Raw genomic sequence first — 20,639 nt, 5'->3', positions numbered from 1 at the left:
GCTCAGGACAGCGTTAAATCGGGAGCGACAGAGAGCAACAAACTGCTCTGGCCTTGCGCGCACTGCGGCGGAAAAAGAGAGAAGCCGTAATAGCGTGTTGAGTGCACTATATACAAAGACTTCTGTGTGCGCGCACCCTTGGTAGCGCGTCGAGCGTCTCGCGGGGCACGCCTCGCGGCTGCCCGGTGTAGGCGAGGCTCTCGCGCGGGTGTGGTGGCGATGGTGGCGCGCTCGGTGCCAGACGCCATGCGCATATTATACATACACGCGTACAACTGGCGCTGCCGTCGTCGGCATGCAGTGGCAATGGCTCCTCACACGCAAGCACACCCTGCGAAATGATCAGCCGCGCGTGCTCTCTCCTCAGATGCTTCTGTTTCTTGCTGTATGAAGATCCCCCCCGGGACGACGATGACGAACAGTGCAACCTCCGCAGTCGGCGTCACCACTAGGCTCGTGGTGTAGCAATGGCGATCGTTTAATGCGCGAGGGAGAAGCTTCTTGTTCTTTAAACCCAGCACATTAGGCGCCAGAGGAACGTTGGATGCTAGGAGGCCTTCCAGCGTTGCCAGCTAACTGCTGACAGTCTACACAAAATCTGGAGACGGCGCATGCTTTAAGGAAACTTCCGCGCCCTGCTGCTCTGGTTGTCGCTGTACGTATACGAGGTTGACTCAGCAGATTAGCGAGCTTCGCCTCGCTTGAGTAATGGCCTCGTAAAGGAGCAATAGGCAGGCTTGCTGACTACCATCGCTCACTGCGGATCTGTGAGAGGAATATCGTTAAACACCAATTACGAGCAGGGGCGATGCGAACTGAAATGCGGTTAAATCGCAGTAGATATCGATTCCGTGCACGGACTAAATTCGTTGCCTCTGCTGAGGCTAAAAAATGGCGGTGTGCACGGAAACAAGTAGCTGCAGATTTATACAACGCCTGCATTCTGGACCAGAAACTTTCGGACAAATTAGAAAGATAGCAAGTGACGCAGTGAACAGATAGGCCCGGAGTTGTCGACAACCACACGACAGAGCGAGTCAGTCGTGCGGTTTTTGGAGATATAGGAAACAAAGCTTTAGCTTTTTCTTCAAAACAAAGCTCTGAACAAACAAGTGGGAGCGTTCAAGGAGGAGGGGGCGAGGGGGGACCGTCCCTATCTTGTCCCACGATATCAACATCACATACCCCCTCCACATTTCTTTCCCCACTCGACACCCCATCGCATCCAAATCCTAGATGCAAGCAATTACCTTGAGCCCCTCCCGAAAAGAAAAGGGGGGGGGGGGGGATCCTCGCTATGTGCCTGACAGTGCAGATGACACGATGGTGGACAGGTTATAAAAAAAAATAGGGAGATGCTTAAGCTTCGCTTTTGCGAGTAGAACGCGATAACTTAATCGGCTCCCGTTAGCACCCCTACTAAACACTCACACAACGACCTAATTCCTCATCAGCGTGTTCATAATTACTCATGTGCGCATCAGTACCTCTCTAAGACACTTCACTAAGTCAAAGACAACAACGCATTCACTAGGTCCATCCGTCGTGGCCTATGGTTTTTCTTCTTTACTGCCTTCATTTCCCGAAATAAAATACAGACTGGACGAACAGGAAGAGGAAGTGTGGTCTGGTTTACAGACAACTTCTCTCGCTAAAAATTATTCGAATTTTTCACTTTCTCCAGTGCGCCTGTACACTCAGGCACAAATCGCTGAGCTTTCAAAACCTCTACAATTTTACGAACAAAATCACAAAAATATTGACGAATATATCTGACATGAACTTATATTAGCATGCCTAACAGCCATTCCGTGTTTCCACTTGCTATACTATAAACCAGGCATGTATCCAGAAGCGAGAAGGGGGGGGGGGGGGGGGGGGGGCAAGAGGGTCCCCCTTCCCCGCCAGCTGGAAGAAATTACCTTGCGCCCCTGCCGAAAAAAAGTCCTGGCTATATGTGAGACGGTTACTGCTCATTTCCCTTCCACGAAACCAATTTTCAATTTTCTACGTGCCTGATATAAACCCAATAGCATTAGCATATCATACCGCACACCATCATCATTCTTGACTGCCAAAAGACAAATTTTATGAGGATTTCCTTTTGAATTCTGTTTTATTAGTTACTTGCTTCCGTCGGGATGTCTCGCTCACGAACAACGACGCCGGCTTTTGACGCGATAGCGTTAAGGAGCCTCGTGTCACAGAAAAGTCGGCGTCGTTGGCCGTGCGCGAAAAACCAAGATGGAAGCAAATGATTAATAAAACTGAGCTGAAAACAAAACTGGGCTTGGGCGGGAATCGAATCGAGGACCTTCGGATTCCGATATGGGCACGCTGAGAATAGGCCACATAGGCTCGTTGGTTGTTTATAAAGGGGGACGTAGTGCATGCGTTATTGTGTTCGACTGTCAAGTGTCTTAGGGACATGTACTGACGAGTACATGAGTAATCATGAGCATGCTAATTTGGAATTAGGTGATGCTGTGAGTGTTGAGTTCGCGATGCGAACGGAACCCGATAACTCTATCGTGTTCTACTCTTAACCCCGACACTTCAGCGTCCCAAATTTTTTTCTGCGACAACGAACCCTTAATGCTGGCGCGTCAATAGCATATTTTTTTCCAAAAACCCTGGGCTTAACGTCACGGACAAGGAAAGGGTATGTACATGACTAGCAAGCAAAAAAAAAGAAAACAAGTCCCCCAGTGCAGTGGTGCAGAGGTTCGCTTAACGGGTACCAAAACACAATAAAAACCAATATGCACTAAACGCAGGATATTTTAAGGTCTTGGAAAGTAAGTGTCCAGAAAAAAAAATCCCCGCCAGGTTTCTACAGCCGGCAAAACATTGTCTTGCCACAGGGAGCCAGTCGTCGCTACCCGAGCAGGAAGTTTATACGTAGCCACAGCGCTCGAGTGAAACAATGTTTCTGGGAGCGCCACGCTTTCCAGTCGCTTTCCGGGAAAAAGGTTCGCATAACGGCTGAGAACAGAAAAAGAGATTCAAACTAGCTCACTGACGTGGGACGAATGCGCAGACAAAGAAAAGGATATCAATTAGGACGAAGAGTATGATAACCATGCAAAAAGCTCTTACATCTACGACTGCAATGAAATGACCCTTCCCCCCTTCCAGCACCATCTAACCTTGTCATTCGCAGGTAGATTTATTCGCGACATGAAGTGTTCTGTTCTGTTGGTCATGGAGTAGATTACATCGTAAGCAGGCGCCTTTAACAACTAGCGGCAACGAGGAGCAAACTAAAGAGAGGCGGAAATGCATTTCAAAACGAAATAAAGGGAAAAATTGGCGGTGGCTTAGCTTTAGTTAAACCTGGAGTGACGCGATGGCTACAGCTGGCCGAGTGGAACTTGGTCACGTGACCAACCACGAGACCAACCACGTGATCAGCCACGGCGCTGCGCCGCCGGCAGCTGCTCCGCACCACGTGACCAACCATGTGACAGCGTGGCAGCCACGCAGAAGGCTCGAAATGCTACCGTAATGTAGCTCTCGCTACAAAAACATGCCGCCACCGTATGGAAGACGTTGAAGTAACGAGCGTTTTTTGTCTAGTTTACTAAAATTGACATGAATGAGATTAAAGTGAGGTACACCAATGGGAATACGGATTTGACATCTTGGTTTTATAAGTGACGTCTCCAATCAATCACCAATTGGATATATCAGTGACCTCAGCAATCAATCACCAATTCGGTATATAAATGACGTCACCAATCAATCCCCGATTGGGTTGCTATATCGATTTACTATGGCGCCGCCATCTTGAATTCCTCGGAATTAGAAAATTTTACTCCGAAGGGAGGTGATAGCAGACCCCAAGAAATAGAGAAGCGGGATGAGTAAGAGCTAACGCTCTTCAAAACGCGGCCAGGGCGGAGAGGATGGAAGACGGCCCCAGTTTTCCCCAACGCGACAGTGCATTCGTCAGCGGTACAGTCCTTGATCTTGCTGTTAAGTCAAATGCAGGGTGCCCTCTTTTACGGTGGCTTCTATAGCCGCGCGCGCTAGGCTTAGCGACACACCAACCGTGCCAGTTCGAGGCAATTCGAGAAGCGAGAGCGAAAGCGGGGAGGAAGGAGGTGGAGCATCTGCTTGCTGCAGCGGCCACTCGTCGCATGCGGGCGCGCACACGTTTCACGGCCGAGCGCGCGCATATTGTTGATCGATGGACTTAATTAAGCTAATTCCCCGACACGCTGCCAGGCATCGGGGACGTGGAGTAAGCGGAACCTGCTCTCGACCGATGGGGTCTCCGGCAGAAGCAGACGCGGTCGCCGGCTGCGCGCCCTCGTCGCGTCTCTCCGGTGGATAGATAGATCGCAGTCGAAGAAAAAGTCGCGGGCTTAAAGGCGTATGGAGAGGAGGGTTAATTGGGTTGAAACTCGCCGCTGCTATCCGGTTTCAAAATGTATGGTCGACGCGGTTTGAAACATCGTAACTCACCGCTGTTTCAACCCCTTCTCTCCCCCGTTCTCTGCATTTACACAACAAAGAAAAGAAGCAATGCGGCTGCGTCACTCAGTTTTCCCCTCTATCGTGCTAGGACGACTGCACGCAATTACGAAATGTAGTGCATACGCCTGTCGCGCCAACTGGCGGCCGACGCGGGCGAGCGTGCTCTCGCATCCGGCTCGCCGAGGGACTACCACCGTCCTCCTGTTGTCGCGCCTCGATTGCACGAGTCCACGGTGAGGGCAGCGAGCGTAGCTGACCTGTTCCACGAGCGAAATTTAATTTGCGACGAGCGCGTTTTCTGAGCGAGGCTCAGTGGGCGCCAACGTCGCTCGCGTGCGCTATAGCTACATACACGCGTGTTAGTCGCGCCTTCGCATATAAGCGACGCCGTGTACACCTGCCTGCGCACTCTTGAATCGCTTGTAAGCGACTTCGCAGGCTTGTGTGGGCGGTGGTCTGACGCTCTCCGACGTTCAGAGAGAGAGAGACAGCTTTGTGCGAGCGCAGTGCGTTATAGTTTACGCCATTTGGCTGGTTCGGTTTTGCTCTTCCTTCCAGGCGCACCGAGTGTGTGCATGCGCGCGCTGCAGTCGCCATCCATCAGCGCTGACCTCGTTAGCGCGCGAGTCTGCGCAATCGGCGTGGGATCTCGCGTACGCTGGGTTCGGAGCGGCATTCCACCGGCACCGTCGTCACGTGCACTTTCAGGAGCAAGCCGCTACTCCGGCGTTGCTGGGCTGCTGTGTGTGAAATATATGTAATTTAGATTATCTCACACACACTTGAATTAGAGAAAAAACCATGCAAACAAGAACGAAGACGATACACAAGCTAGTTTTTCTCTATATCAAGCATGCACCAACTAGCCCAAAAAGAGGTGTTAATGCAGTATTTTTCTTATACAGTGGGCCCTTTCTTTTGTGTTCCTCCTTCTTCTCGCCTAATCGACCTTTTACTGACGAAAAAAAAAAAAAGCCCCTGTGTCTCGTCTTCGTTCTTGTCTTGTGGTTTGCATGATTTGGCGCTAGTTTTTCTCTAATTCAAGTATGCACCAACAACACCCAAATCTAATCCAAGTATCTAATTCATTTATTCAAGAATCTAAAGTATGCACCAATTAACACCCAGAAAGAGGTGTTAATTCTCTCTCTTTCTCTCTAACACACACGCGCGCGCGCCCACGCACGCACGCACGCGCGCGTTCTTGGAAACTTTTTGTGATCTATCGCGGCAGATGTTTCTGCACTACAGATAATGAATAAGCGCGGATGGTTGATCCATGAAAGCAATAATAGAAAAAAACAAAGGCTTTCACAATGTCACTAAGGGCTCTAGTGATTGAAGAGTTGTTTGTATATACGCGGCAGTCGTGCAGCATTTCATGTGCGGATCCCATCGCGGAGAGTCTACTGTGCACATGAGGGGCAGCACTTGCCTTGAGCCATTCGTCTTGCGTCGGCTCGTTCTTCCATGCTCGCTGACGGAGCGCGCTGCTGCTTATTCTACTACGCACACGCGGGGCCGGTGGCCGCGCCGAACGACTGTCGCGTTTCTGGATCTGTAACGATGCTTTGGAGCATGTTCATTGTTCCGACAAGACGGCGTGATTTACGAGTTGGGCCCCGCGGAACGGGATTAATTATTAACGCTCGCCCAAGCAGTCAATCTTCCATGACTATGTGTACGCGCCCCATGAGCACTTGTTCCCTGGAGATCGCGAAAAATGAATAAACAAAGACAGACGAAAAAAAAACGGTATGGAAGGGGTCGTGGGGGAGTATTAATGAAGAGCTTCCCCACGTTGGCCTTATCGCGGCAAAGAAGCTACTTTCACTTATAACGGAGCTTCTGCAAGCTAGGAAAGAGCAAAAGTGAAACGTAGCTACCACCGCCATCGGCCGTTTTCGCAAGCAAACTGCGATGACGTAAAGAAAGTTTCTCCCTCGCGGACCTCTGAGGCTAGGGGACATCGCAATTCAATTCTCTATGGTGATCGCGGAGTCATTTTTGATCTAGGCGTTGCGAGTTTGAATGCTGAAGCGGGGAAAAGAAGGTGCGGCTTTTAAATACAATTTTCTCGGCAATGAATGTGTCGTTTAACGCACATTTGCTTTCGTGAGGCACACTTCAGTCACCACTGCGCAATCGTGCGCGCGCAGCTTGAGACATTGAGCGAAGAACGACTTGTGGCGCAACGTTACAGAATGCACGTCTGCCGCGTCCTGAAGTTCCAGTCTCCCTTCCCCTACCACTCTATACGAATTGCAGCGCATCACTTTCTGTAATTATTTAAAGCCAATCCTTCCACTCTATTCAGTTCTTGATTCTTCATTTATATATATATATATATATATATATATATATATATATATATATATATATATATATATATATATATATATTTGTGCCGCGCTCTTTCCTATGAGATCGTTCAGTCCACCATGACCTCTTATACAAGATCCCTGGAAGCCCAGTAGGAGGAACCAGGTCTCCCAGGAACTTGGGTGCAAGCTTTGGGAACAGTTGTAGGGAGCCTTCTGTAACAGATGTCTTGTGCAGGGGCTCTTCTACACCACCTGTGTGTTGGACGTGCAGCACCCGCAGTGGGCGTCATTTGCGTGTGAGTTTGAGCACGGTTCACCGAAACGCCTCTCGAGAGGGTTACTGAACCGACCAGCGGAAACAAACTACTTCGCCATTGAGAACTCACTTAAGTTGCAGTGTTAGAATGGACACCTCGCCCACTGCGCTGTGCACTATATTCAGCGCTATTCATTTGTCTTGCTACCGTATAAATAAATAAATAAATAAATAAATAGATAGATAGATAAATAAATAAATAAATAAATAAATAAATAAATAAATAAATAAATAAATAAATAAATAAATAAATAAATAAATAAATAAATAAATAAATAAATAAATAAATAAATAAATAAATAAATAAATAAGCGAAGTGGAAGCGCTTAGCTTCAATTCGAGCATCACACCTGGACGTGACTGCAGCCTCACGGAAGTTAAAAACGAAGCCAAAAATTCTGCACGGGTAGGTATTTAATTACTGCCGCAGGTGTGAATCCACCCTGGGGCTACGGTCTACTGGCAGCGCGCTTAAATCTCTTGCTTGCTGTGAGCGGCACGTCTGCCATTGCAAAAGGTCACAGAAAGGCTCGTTTCTTCCCCTTTTCCGTTACAGATATTTACACCTATACTGACATCCAGGTATAAAAGTGTTAAATTTGATATACGATTGTTAGGGACAGAACCGACCCCACACGCACAACGCTCGAGACACGCTAAATTTAAAGCAGTGGCCGCCAACCAATAATAGTTTTCAGTACTCAAACGGGTGCGTTCTTGAGGTATTTATGCCTCTCACGACTTTGCACGACTGCGAAAGTATCTTTTAAGCGAAGCAGGCCATACTATGGTGCTACGCCACGTCGGAAAATCCTCTAAGATCCCGTCAAGGGCTACGGTGTGACAAAAAAAAAAAGACATTTGAGGATTTTAAGACATCCGACAACCGTGGCGGCGTAGCCACTTTTCATAATGGTGCAGCAAAGTGCAGTCCATGAGTTACCAAATGGTAGCGTCATCTTTAGATACTTTGACTGTAACGAACGATGGACGGACGTACAGGCTTGGTCAAAAGTCCCCAGCTTTGTAGTGAAGTACTTACGAATCTTCCTACGCTCAAAATCCGCAGAAGGCGAGGGCGAGTCTAATCCTCGTCCCTGAGGACCTTGGTAGATTTACAGAAGCTGTATTTACTAGATTATACTGGACAAAAGACCACCGTGTGGCCCGGTGAATTTGGACACACGCTGTACGTGTTGTAAGTCCAGCATTCTGTGCGACGGACGTCATGCAAATAAAGATGCAGGGAGGACGCAGCGGTCACTGCAGTCAATGGCTCGCACGGAACTCTAGGTCACGTTTTTCCGGCGCACATTCCGGCACAACTTTTACGCGGCTGGAGGCAAATAGCCTTCAAAGATGTCACCCGATCTCGATTCCAGAATAATCTAGCTGGCCTCAATCACGTTCAATTTCACGTCGTGAGGACGACGTCTGGTTTAAATGAGTGCGCATTAATTTATTATGAATGACACGTCTTTAATTTTCGGCAGTATGTGTGTGCAGCCTCGCACGCAAAAGCAAATGAACGATCATTACCGCACCGAACATATCGTGATATACCTCCTCTATATGTTCTCTCGCATTTTATGGACCTGATTGTACGTGAAAACCTGTGGAGACCAAAAACCCGAAGTCGTGCAACTGCAGGTGTTTGCAAAACGGAGATGTCTGCTGAACGACCGATTACTCATTGTTCGCTCTCTCATATAATATCTATACAAGAATCAACGTAACTTCCAGCACATGACAATGAGAGCAGCGGCAAGTGCAGAATGACCTAGGTCTTAGAAGTGAACTTCTCACAAAGCGCGCCTTTAACGCTCCAGTTACTCAGAGGCATGTATCCTGTGGTTCACTTTCAGCATAGAGAATTGTAAAAGCAATTAATAATTTTAATAGCGGCCAAAAATGGTTAAGCGATGAATATAGCTGGCTGGAGAAATTTACCTCTACGCTTGAAGCGGACCTAAATGACCTAGACATACTTCCCAACCTAAGTCATCGCTGACCAGAGAGTAAAACTGCTCTGCACACTTACCTGGTGAGCTAGACATCTCATGGGATGAATGGCAAATGTGTGTCCAACGAATAATATGTTTAAAGCCTTGCAGGCTCAGAGCGGCGTCAACAGGAGTCCAGCGGCCTTCGGCAGTGAAGCTGTGCAATGCAGTCTCTCGTCCAAAGCCTGCTTATAGCAGCGTCCGAATGGCCGCAGTGCTGTGCACGCGTGTGTAATTGATTTGCTATTAACTTAACGCTCGCGAGGAATTCTTCGTATTACGACAGTTCCTCGCCCCAGCTGTTGCAAGCCGGGGTGAAAGAGAACAGTCGAAAGCGGCTCCACGGCATTGCACACGCACGCATTGGGCGTCGGAAACGGCGCACCTTTTTGTGTTGTCCTTGTCTGCGATAACCATCAAACCATAAATTTATGAAAGTGCAGAACAAAGGGTTGGTATTCAGTCAATGCACCTTGGAAGTAATTAACTCAGCGGCCGTCGACGGCAAAAACACCGCCGCGAGCCATCTGCCATCGCTGCTATATAGCAGAGCGGATGCGAAAAGGGTTAACGCTCATGCTTCCGTTAATAAACTACGGCCCAGCTCTGTTGAAAAATATCTGTAATGTAGCAAATTCGGTCTACATATACCTGAACATGTTCGTTTCTCTCTCTCCAGCTTTAACTTTCCTAATCTTTACCCAGCGGCGCTGTACGGCTCGCTCAGATGCGATGAAATGTTTGAGTTTACGCATTTCCGCAGCTTTCTCGAAGTTCGTGCAATGGTCAGGATGCTTCGCGTCGTTAAAAAAAATAATAAGCTGGGAGGGTTGAAACACTGTGATCAAGCTTCGTCATGCTCATTAACGCGCGAACTAGACTAAAGAGCAGCAAAAAAAGAAAGAAAATCAGTCGGTATAAATGCTAAGTCGTATGCACTGAAGTGACTTAATTATTGGCTGGCAGACCCCACAAACCCGGGTGCGTGGCGGGTTCGGTTGTGCGCGGTAATAAGGGTCGGTCACGTTTATCTAAAAACCCAAGCTAAACAGTCTTCATCTGTTAATCTAAACGGGAACAGCTCTCCGGAGTCTCCGAAAGGATGGCTACCCACACTACATGAAGCGAGAACGGTGGATGTCATTGTGCAATGATGCCTTACAGACATCCTAATATCCCGAACACTTATTTTGTTTTTGCGTTTGAAGCCAATCGATGAGTCGGCACGCTCATGATACCTCTGTCATTTAGCTAGTGGTATTTAGTGGCGAGTCACAATTATGACAACCCACGCTCTGCCGTTCGTCGCGCTATTCACTACAGAAAAGTTAATTTAAAATTAAGGAAATGGATGGGGTGTTTTGGAAATCTTTTATTTATTGTATGTCTCTCAGATTAATAATGAGTTTTTCTTCGTTTCTGTGTACGTGCCATCTCGGCTTGCGTTAACGACGTGTCACATCATCATCGTCAATCTTTTAAACATTGTCCGATGTTTCATACGGCTAAGAGCCCATTAAGAACCATTGGATGTCGTTATGATTATAACAACTTGTATGGCGTACTTGCCATTACTTTATTCGCTTCTAAAACTTCGTAGCTTCTTTGTAAAAGCCTTTTTCTGTGCACGCTGTGTTTCTGCGTCAGTCATTTCAAAGCTTGTTGCTTAAGAACGCAATTTCACTCTTATGAAAGCGGTAATCCTTCCCAAGAGAAAATTTTTGCGTGATGTAAAAGAAAATTTTGACGTCAAATTAAGCCCCCTATCATTTCTGCGGCAATAAATTTCGCTTCAAAAAAAAAAAAGAAAGAAACGCGCAGCAACAGGGACAAGAAAGAAGACGGGACAGGCGCTGAAGTTTTACTGAACTTTATCAAACATTTAATTTAAAGAATATAATTCATTGTCCCTGCTCAAGGCACGTAGTCGAAGTTTAACATTATGCTGTCGAAAGTTTTGCGTTAGAAAAATTTTCAACTTCCTTTTTAATCTTAAAATGCTTTCCAAGAAACTTCAATAATGCGTTTTAAAAGAAATGAAAGGTATAAGACGCAAATTTCAGGAGCGCCGTGTGCCCTGCCCTTTATCTGGCTTTCGTCATTTTGAGAAATTAGCACCTTGCCTTCTAACACGAACCGAATCCAACGTTCCCATCTTTCCGACTTGCTACATTTAAAGGCGATGGCTTATTTCGCTGACGCCCCCCCCCCCCCCCCCCCTTCTTTCTGACTGCCGCTTTTAAAGTTAAAGCAACATTTGTAGCAGCTTGAAATTACAGGTCCGATGTGGCAACTCGTTAATTCTGTCAGTTAGTTCATCAAGTTTATGTCACAATTACAGCTCCTGTGGAGGGAGCAAGTGTCGTTCATCAGTACACAGCAGTAGCAGGAAGCATGGCTCGTGCTACGCTCTTGAAAAGTCCCATACCCAACAATTCTGGAGAGAAGTGTTTTTGAACGGTAAAGGGTTTATGAGCGCAAGTTTTTATTATATTGTAAGACTTCACTACAACAATCAATATAGCCGCAGATATCCTGTCCACATGCATGCTCTCTTTTTTTGCTATTAACGTTTTTGCGATCGTCAAAAGCGTTCACCATTGGTTTTCTATGCCCGTTTTAACTGCCCCATACGAGCGATGTAAAAACTTTTATAGGAAGATTTTGCCACACATCGGAAGAATGGATCATTGCCTTCAATTTTTCCGTAATAGTATCTTACAGTTTTTGCAATATTCAAAATTTTTACCCAGAAATGTCGGACATGCCGGAGAATTCAGTAACAACTTGATAGATGTTTGTCAGGCAAACCACTAGTCTCTCAATAAGTAGCAAATATAGAACAACTCAATGTGACAAGCTTACGAAGCTAATGAAGAGCGCCAGAATCAGTTGACAGTGCGCTATAGTTACCAAATTAAACGCCCGAGTAACATGTAAGTGGCGCACGACAAAGATGGTTACCTTGACGATGGTCGTTAAGGATAAAGGATAAGATTCCACGAGAAGGCAAGCGTACCAGCGGGTGGCAGAAAGTTAGGTGGGCTGATGAGATAAAGAAGTCTGCGGGGATAAGGCGGCCGCAGCTGACACAGGACCGGGTCAGTTGGAGAGATATGGGAGAGGCCTTTGTCCTGCAGCGGGAATTGTCAGGCTGTCGATGATGATGATGAAGTGGAGGAGTCATCTGTGCAGCAGTGGCCGTAAGTTGGTTGATATTGATGTTGACAATGACGATGATGATGAGGAGGAGGACGAAGTACCCGAGCGTCAAATCGCCGCCAAGATTCATGTAGGAGATCCAGAACAAAAAAATCATGTGGGCCCCCATCACCCCACGAAGACTCCGGACTTCTTCCTTCGCCGACCGGCAAAGGATAAAGTTTAACGCAATTTAAAGGTAAATCCTAAACCTACCCCGGCCAAACGAAAAACGCAAACCGAAGCAGGCGCTCTCACCTTCGGAAGCCAGCGGAAGTGTGTCGGTTTCCTCCAAGCGATGCGTTTGCGGACTCATCGCCAGCTTTCCATACACACCGTTACCAGTCTCTCGGGTGCGTGGGGCCGACGCATGCGCTACGCTAATTCACGAAATTTGGTCTTAGCGAGCGTCGCGTGCGTATACGCCGACTTGCGCACCGCGCCGGCGACGACGCTCCGCACTTTGCACGCTGTAGCTCGAGCGCAGGTGCTGCACCGCTCTAAGCGAAGCTGGCGGCCACTCGAGCCAGACGTCATCAACATCTGCGCATGGAGGCCGCGCGCGTATGCGGGCGCATATGCGCATTGAAGCCGGGGCCGCGACAGCGCGCCTTTGTTAATACTTTGTGTACACGGACATGATGTGAAAGGAGAGTATAATTGTTGCGCGCTGTGATGAATGTATACGCGCGACTTCCTTTAAGCTCCCTTTCTGTCGCTGATTTACTTTTCTCCCTCCCTCACTCTCGCTCGCGCCTGGTTCAGTAAGTGCGAAGTGGCACCACTTCCTCTACGTCTCATCTGTTAGTGCCATCGTGATGCCTGCCCACTTCATGTTTTATTTTTATGCATATACTATATGTTTCACACACACACACACACACACACACACACACACACACACACACACACACACACACACACACACACACACACACACACACACACACACACACACACACACGCACACGCACGCACACACACACACACACACACACACACACACACACACACACACACACACACACACACACACACACACACACACACACACACACACACACACACACACACACACACACACACACACACACACAAATATATATAAACCGCACCTCCACCAAAAGCAACAGTGGTTTATTTGGCGACTCTGATGTCTGCGGAAGCAGCGGTGAAACACAGTACCCCATCGGTCAGGCTGAGCACGGTCTCGCTCGGACCGATGGCAGTGCGGCTAGGCCAGTGTCCATCTTCTTCACACTACGTTTAAGCTTAGTCATATATACTCGTCATATAATCTGCAGACTGCTGCGTCGCTCAGAGAAAATCGAATAAATATTGTTGCGAACCAAACTCCTGGATTTTATTCCTCAAGTTTCGCATAGAGGTGGCATTTGCCGGTAATTTTTATTTTATATGCTACGTTTGGGTGAAGTATATGCCTGAATTCGAGAGAATTATTCAGAAGTCCGTATCGTATGCGACGATGCCGCACCAAAGAGAACAAAGTATACGCTTTCGCAACGGCTGCATATAGGCAGCGTCAGCACTTGTAGACGTCAGCGGGCGCAAGCGAGACTCCAAACAAAGAGTGCTCCCTTTACTCTGCGAGGCCAAGAGATGGCGCTGCTGGGACAGTTGTTGCGAAAGCGCCTCTTTTGGTCCGGCATCATCGCGCACGATCAGTGCTTTTGATTAATTTTCTCGCCCATTTAGGCAGGTACCAGATCCAAACGCGATATAAATAAAAAATCACCGCTAAATGCCACCTCCATGCGAAATATGGGCACTAACAAGCCAGCGATTTGAGCGAGATCATTTTTCTCCGGTTTTTTCTGATCGACGCAACAGTCTGTATGTCACGCATGATCGACTGCCTGTTTCGGCCCACCAACCATTTCATGCGAGCCGATGGCCTGCTGTAACTTAGCCGTTCCCTGTCAGCCACGGTGTCGTAAACGGATCAGAAAACTTCATCTCTCTCTTCCTTTTTGCTTGTACGTACGACAACGAGTTATCCGGATGCGTATACCACGATCCACTGACTGCGGACTCTGTATAGTGCTGCCAGAAGAAATAAATGACCACCTGTAAAGCGCCCTCCAAGTGTATGTCGAGTATCACTCGTAAACCAATTCAGCCTCTGTTAGACCAAAATACAGTGAGAAGATATTGTGGGTTATAGTTTCAAAAATTCTCTTCTGCGTGATGAACTGTTCCAATTTTATTGCAGCAGTTCAGCACTCAAGAGTGAATGTCTGCATTGCTTGAGCGAATCTTCTCCAGGCTTGCGTACTCAAGTAAAGAGTCGAAATCTAAGGTATAATTCATGAGGGTCTTTCTCTATGCGGAAAGCGTGATGAAGCATGACAGTTAAGTTGTATGCAAAGGCAATAAAGCTGCTTTTCACTCCGAGAACGATTAATAAACGCCGTATAGCGCACTGTTTCACGATGTTCCATTCTTCTGCTGTCAGCGCTCGTTGCCAGCAATTTACCACCATCATCAATCTTCGGGCAGCGGTCTAGTTCGCCATTGCGTGGCGCATGACAAGAAACAAACGACTATATTTATTTTCTCTAAAAAAATGGGGGGGGGGGGGGGACGCACGGCAACAGCGTAGGTTCGTACCGAGAACCATTCTACGGTGCAGCTTCAGACCACACTCTAAACATGAATACGCCTATATGGCAGTAAGAAGGGGAGTAAACTGTCCTTACACTCCTCTTTATGAAATGGAGTGCGCCGCACGACAGCGTCCTCCCCTTTTTTACTCCTTTCTGCTTACAGTGCACTAGGGTATACGGTGCGACTATACGGCGCGACTATACGGCATACACGACTATACGGCATGACTATATGGCACGACTATATGCGCGTGTGGACGCATTGGCTTATGGCCATGCAGCGTGAGATGGTGTAACCGTATCGTGAAAATGTCACCTTTGGAAAAGGCATTGAATGATGGAAAGTCGAGTCGCTGTTCGAGATGAAGCCGCTGGCAAAAACCGATTCGAGCTGTGGATTGTTCAGAAATCGTGTTTTTGCCCCAAAAGGGCTCTAATTTTTCGTCCTTTCTATAGGCGCCGACTCTTGAGTTAATAGACGTTACGTAGTTACGCTCGACAAGTTTCGCCTGCATCGCGCCAAAATACATGCGCTTTCGAAAAGCTTGTAGGTGAAGCAACCTCTCCGGGGAATGCAAGTCGTCGAAATAGCCAACATACGGCAGTCCACAGCGCTGAGGGCTACTGCGTATTCGGTATTCTAAAAATTTATATGGATATTACTTACGGTTGGTTACACTCCTATCAATAACTAAGGAGGCTATCATTAATAGTTAAAAGCCTAAAAGCTTGGCTAGCCAATACTAGTTAACCAACCAACTAATTAGCACGCCTTAGTTGTATTCTGATGCTCTGTATATATCTGACAATGCTATGCCCCCAAAAAAGGCTCTTCTAACTCAAGAAGCTTATTTTTAAAATTTTCAGAACATATTAGGTGGAACACCTGGCGTAGCTTTGCACAAGAAGGGGCAAGTGAATGAGTTGGTAAGGTGGCATGATGCTTGGTGCAAAACGACCCTGTCGATTAAGGGAACAGGGGAATAGCGGAGCACCAGTGGCAGGCGCAGGACAGTAATGCCCCGCGGATAATTTTCTTGCGCATGCGCACTGGCACCCCGATATTTCCCCTCCCCCCTAATCGATAGGGTGCCGCTATTCTGAAAGTTTCTAACGGCTGGGTGTTGTAAACACCCTTCTCACCCACTTCATGACGAACTGTTCCGCTGTACGGCCGCCTTTATCTCCATTGAATCGTTGCTGCCAGCGAAGAGCCCGGGGCCTAATCGGCATGACGTCTAATCTTCCTCATCTGCATAAAGCTGCCAAGCTTGGCCTCACCCATGGCCCGCAGTGCGAACGCAACTGCTCCTACTAAGTGGTTGTTCTCTTTTTTTTTTTTTGCGTGAGAGAATAAACGGTAGAAGAGCTTTTCTTCACATCCTTGTAAATCTCAATACCACCACCACATAACACAGATCGCACTGTCGTCTAGCGCCGCTCCCACTAGCGTCTCGGGCTTGGTGGCCCGCGAAGATTTCTGAGATATAGAAGCGTCGAGAACAGCAACTTCTGACGGCGGTCTGGTGCAAATCCGTCTTATTCTTGGCAGACACTTTGTGTTCGTTTTAACTGCACTCAGCAGCCTACACATTTTATTTGTATGCTTCTCATGAACACGTCACAGCAGGTTACATAAGATAAACAAACATTGGAACACGTGATTAGAGAAGACAAGTTCAACGGCGCCAAAAAATGCTGCCGCTTTTAGGCTCACTCGCACGACTCTGCTGCGTTACTCTATACGGTCGATTTGGTCTTTCCGCTGCTCACGCTTATAAGTAATGATAGTCTCCTTTTTAAGTTGCCGTTGTGCGCTCAGTGATACGAGAGATACGCGAACGCTTTACGGTAAGAAAAACGCACGAGTGATAAAGCACAGCGCAAGTTCTGGCGCCTGCAGCAAGGCACAAAGTTTGCGGCAAAAAAAAAAAAGAACCGAGAAATAACTATTGCGAAAAAGGCGCACACCATTACAAAAATTTATTTAGGCAGTCTGAAGACTATCCATACACTTTGGTTAACAAAGCCTACAGATCAATCCTATAGGCTAGGCTATAGGCAATACAAATCCTATAGATATTCTTAGACAATCTACAGATTTATGGCCATACACTTTTAGCCGACTATGAATCGACAAAAGGAAATATATATATACGGAGGCAATAGAGTCTATGAGAAGTCTATAGACAGTCTATAGACCGCTTTCGTAAGAGAAAAGTAGAGGGGAGACAGAGAAGACCACACGAGACGCCCACGTGCTTATCTACTGTGGTCTTACCAGTCTTTAGTTTACTTGTGAAGCTTTTTCGCAATACTGCCAGACCAACCTGCCCAACAGTACGTGTGCTCAACTGAGAAACGAGGCAGCCTCGTCTAAGCAAAAAGTCTTGTCACTTTAATACGCCATGTGGGCTCGTTCTCGGCTTTGAAAATCCGCACGCCTCCTCAATGTTTCTTTAAAGAAGAAAAAAAATATATTGACGGGCGTAAAACTCAATAGATTTATTCCGCTGATTGCGGAACGCATGCTCGTTGTGGCAGATGTCATTGTGCCATTAGATAGCCTCCGGATATTTTGACACCGAATGACTGATGAGCGCCTGCACGGAACTAAATAATTCGTTCCAATTGTGAGTTGATCAAAACACGCGACTATCGAGCTGGTTATGTAAGTAAATGAAAAAAAGAATAGATGGCATGCGAAAACACAAATGCTGCAGCCCTTACGAACCGTACACATTAGCTGCCACGTCGTAGAGAATGCAGTGTGGTCTATTCTACCTGATTAGGCGAGCCGGGGCTTGAGGTAGATCGCCGGGGCATGTAAAAATGCAGTGCTATAGGCGCAGTGAAGAGCAGCTCGAACCCGTGTTCTCGTGGTCTTCGATCCTGGCGCCAACAGAAGAGCTATCGGCATGCAGCGGCAAGACTGCGGTTCGCGGATTTTCAGGACAAAAAAAAAAACAAAAAAAAACATGGACCAAAGAACGTGTGAATTAAATCAACTTGACATTTCTGCGTCATTGGACACATCTTGATACATCATTGACACTTCTGCCGTTTATCACAACGCTGACGATTTCGAAGTGCGCAGACAGGAGTCATTGGCGCCACTTTCAAACGCAGCATACATTCGATGCCGCTAGTGCGAACTTCTGTCGCAGTCCTGTCAGTCTTGCTTCCCGGAAAATGAAGCTAAGGCTTCCATCGAAAGCAACAAAAATAACGATGAAATTAATAAATAGGTAAATAAATAAAGAAAGGAAGGGAGAGAGAATACGTCTGTACACTGCGTGCAAGCGGCGTCTATTCTTCTAGCCCATCCCACGGACACATCACATGACCTCCCTAGCCGCCTATATAGCTTGATCCTTTCGCACCGCGAACGACAAAGCTCGAGAGACTTGGGGGCGCCAGGGCATCCATCATTAACGCTCTTGCGCAGCTCGTTGATGTGCGTGCGTGTGCATGTGTGTGCATCGCTAGCCTCTGCCTTGATGTAAGTACAAGCGCTCGATGTCCGCGTCTCACGCAGCTTCAGGCTCTGGGCAGCCACAGTGTACACGGCTAAGCCCGTTTTAAGTGCGCAGGCGCCTCTAGGGTATCAATTGCGCGCTGAAACAGGCGAAATCGGTGGGCGTCTCCCCCAAAGCGCGCGCGCGGAGCGCGAAATTAATGCGGTTTAATTAGGTTTTCCAAGCGAGAAGAAGAGTGTCCCCTGGCGCCTGCTGCTTCTCGCAAGAGAAGGGGACTGGCAGTGGAGGAGGGGGTGACGGGCGAGGGGGAGAACGGACACCCATGCACGACGGACGCACACACGTACACACATACCACAGGCGCAAGAACACGCACGGAGGCTGCCGTGGTGTAAGCAACGCTACGCTTATAGGGGCGTACACGCACAGACACACAAGGGGCCACGCACAGAGGGCACCCGAAGGAGCGAGCCGCGAAGATGTTTAATGAATACGCGCCCGGGCGACGGCCGCCCTTATAGCCGCCGCAATAATCACTCGCCGCGCGGCGGCGGAGGCGACCCTGGCCTACCCTGGCCGCTGCCGACACCAGAGGGCGCGTTTATTGTGCCAGCTTTAATGAGAGACTCGGCCCGGGGATCGAGTGTTGCTCATTACTGGAATGAAGAACCCTCCGTGCTGCCAGAGCCGCGATTCCCTCGCCCTCCTTCGCTTATAGGCCTCCCTCCCCATCCTTTCCTTTCCTTCTCGCTCTCTTCGATAGCTTCGGGCAGGATGGACACGGCGTTACTTTTTTCCCCGTACAAGGTCGTCGCCGCCGACACCACCGCTGCTTACCACACCAAATTGGATTATGAAAGAGACTGCTGTAAACTTTTATGGCACCAACGCGTGCCGCGATGTGTTGCGTGTGTCGTCCTTTAGTTTCAGTCTTTCGCGTGCCTTCACCCCCGTGCCGCGATACCTGCGTTTTTCTTCGCAACACCTGTTCGGCCCCAACTCTCTCCGCCGCAGGTAGACTTGGACGACGTGGTTTTATAGCTGCTAGCTGCTTCTTTTGCGCGCCAAATTACACGCCGCAAAAGCACCGACAACAAGGGCCAATTACAGCGGCGCGTACACCAACAACTCTCCGCTCGAAGGTAGACACGCCGAAGCGCGGAGCCAGCAACCGCTGTGACGTCACGCGACAGAAATGGCGTCCGAGCACGTCCAGTGCGAGCGCGGAATGCGAAGAATGCGATGCTTCGGCTTCACGCTGAACAGCGCTCGAAGTGACCGCTTAAAACTTCTTAAGTGGCCGACTAAAACCTATAGCGAATGCACGAGGCATTCTGTTCGAAACAAACCTGTTCTTGACCACAGGCAAACATAAAGCAGATGTAGATTTCCATAGAACCGTACTGCACATACAAGACCAGACGCCGTAAAACTGAGGCAAAGACATTGTGCTACGGAAAACAATATCACAAGGGTCTGCACCTTTAACTTGTAGCTGAACTTTAAGGTGAAATGGGTGCCACCCTTGAACAGAGTTCTTCGGGCATCTAGGGTCACCGAGGGGTAGAAATCACTCCACTCCCAAATTACGCACTGAGGAATACACCTCAGTTCTGACACGTAAAATGCATATTTCCCCCTTAAATACGGCCTATATACGAGAACACGCACTTTTGAGAGGACGAGCAAATGCAGAATAGACAGACAGATGTGCCAGTGTAGAAAGCCTCTTAGCAGCGTAAAATAAAACAAACGGTGTTTACTGCTCGGGTCTCGGTTGTCAAGCGTTATCGACGCACCGACGCGGTGACCATATAAAGTATTCTCAGGCCTAAGAAGCTTGTGATCCAAGGAAGTGATTTAATGTGGCCGCGAGCTCCTTGGGCTCGCTCAGTCTCGGATAATTGATCTCTGAGCGCCCTCTATACGTACGCGCACACAGGTGAGAGGCGCGGAAGCTTTCTCATCAACTCCAAAACATGTGACTACGGTACTTGCCGGACCGCCGCATCGAGTGCGCGTGTCGCTGGTGCAGAAGGAACCCCCTTCACCCATTCCCCTTCTCCCAACCTACCTCTGGAAGAGGGCGCGCCGGCGAGGCCATTAGAAACGCTAGCTTCCAATTAGCCACTGGAGACGTAAAGCATAAATATTTACTCCTGCATAAAACGCGGCTGCCGGCTGTCTGTTGTTCTGTGCCGCTTTTT

General features: G+C 48.1%; 1 protein-coding gene across 3 annotated transcripts in view; it reads right to left on the bottom strand.

Moving 5' to 3' along the window:
* The window catches only part of LOC144125506 (uncharacterized), a 133,153-nt gene that overhangs the window by 62,314 nt on the left and 50,200 nt on the right, over nt 1-20,639 (bottom strand). Inside the window, exon 1 of one of the 3 annotated variants that reach the window (XM_077658961.1) lies at nt 12,585-12,828. The exons of the other annotated variants lie outside the window; for them this stretch is intronic. Coding sequence (XP_077515087.1) covers nt 12,585-12,642 — 58 coding nt within the window. The 5' untranslated portion in view covers nt 12,643-12,828. Of the gene's footprint in view, nt 1-12,584; nt 12,829-20,639 lie in introns of those variants that run through there. 3 annotated transcript variants of the gene reach the window in all.

The sequence above is a fragment of the Amblyomma americanum genome, chromosome 3 (assembly GCF_052857255.1).
Source record: "Amblyomma americanum isolate KBUSLIRL-KWMA chromosome 3, ASM5285725v1, whole genome shotgun sequence".
Lineage (NCBI taxonomy): Eukaryota > Metazoa > Arthropoda > Arachnida > Ixodida > Ixodidae > Amblyomma > Amblyomma americanum.
The sequence above is the reverse complement of the archived record's forward strand: the minus strand, read 5'-3'. Positions and strand labels throughout refer to the sequence as shown.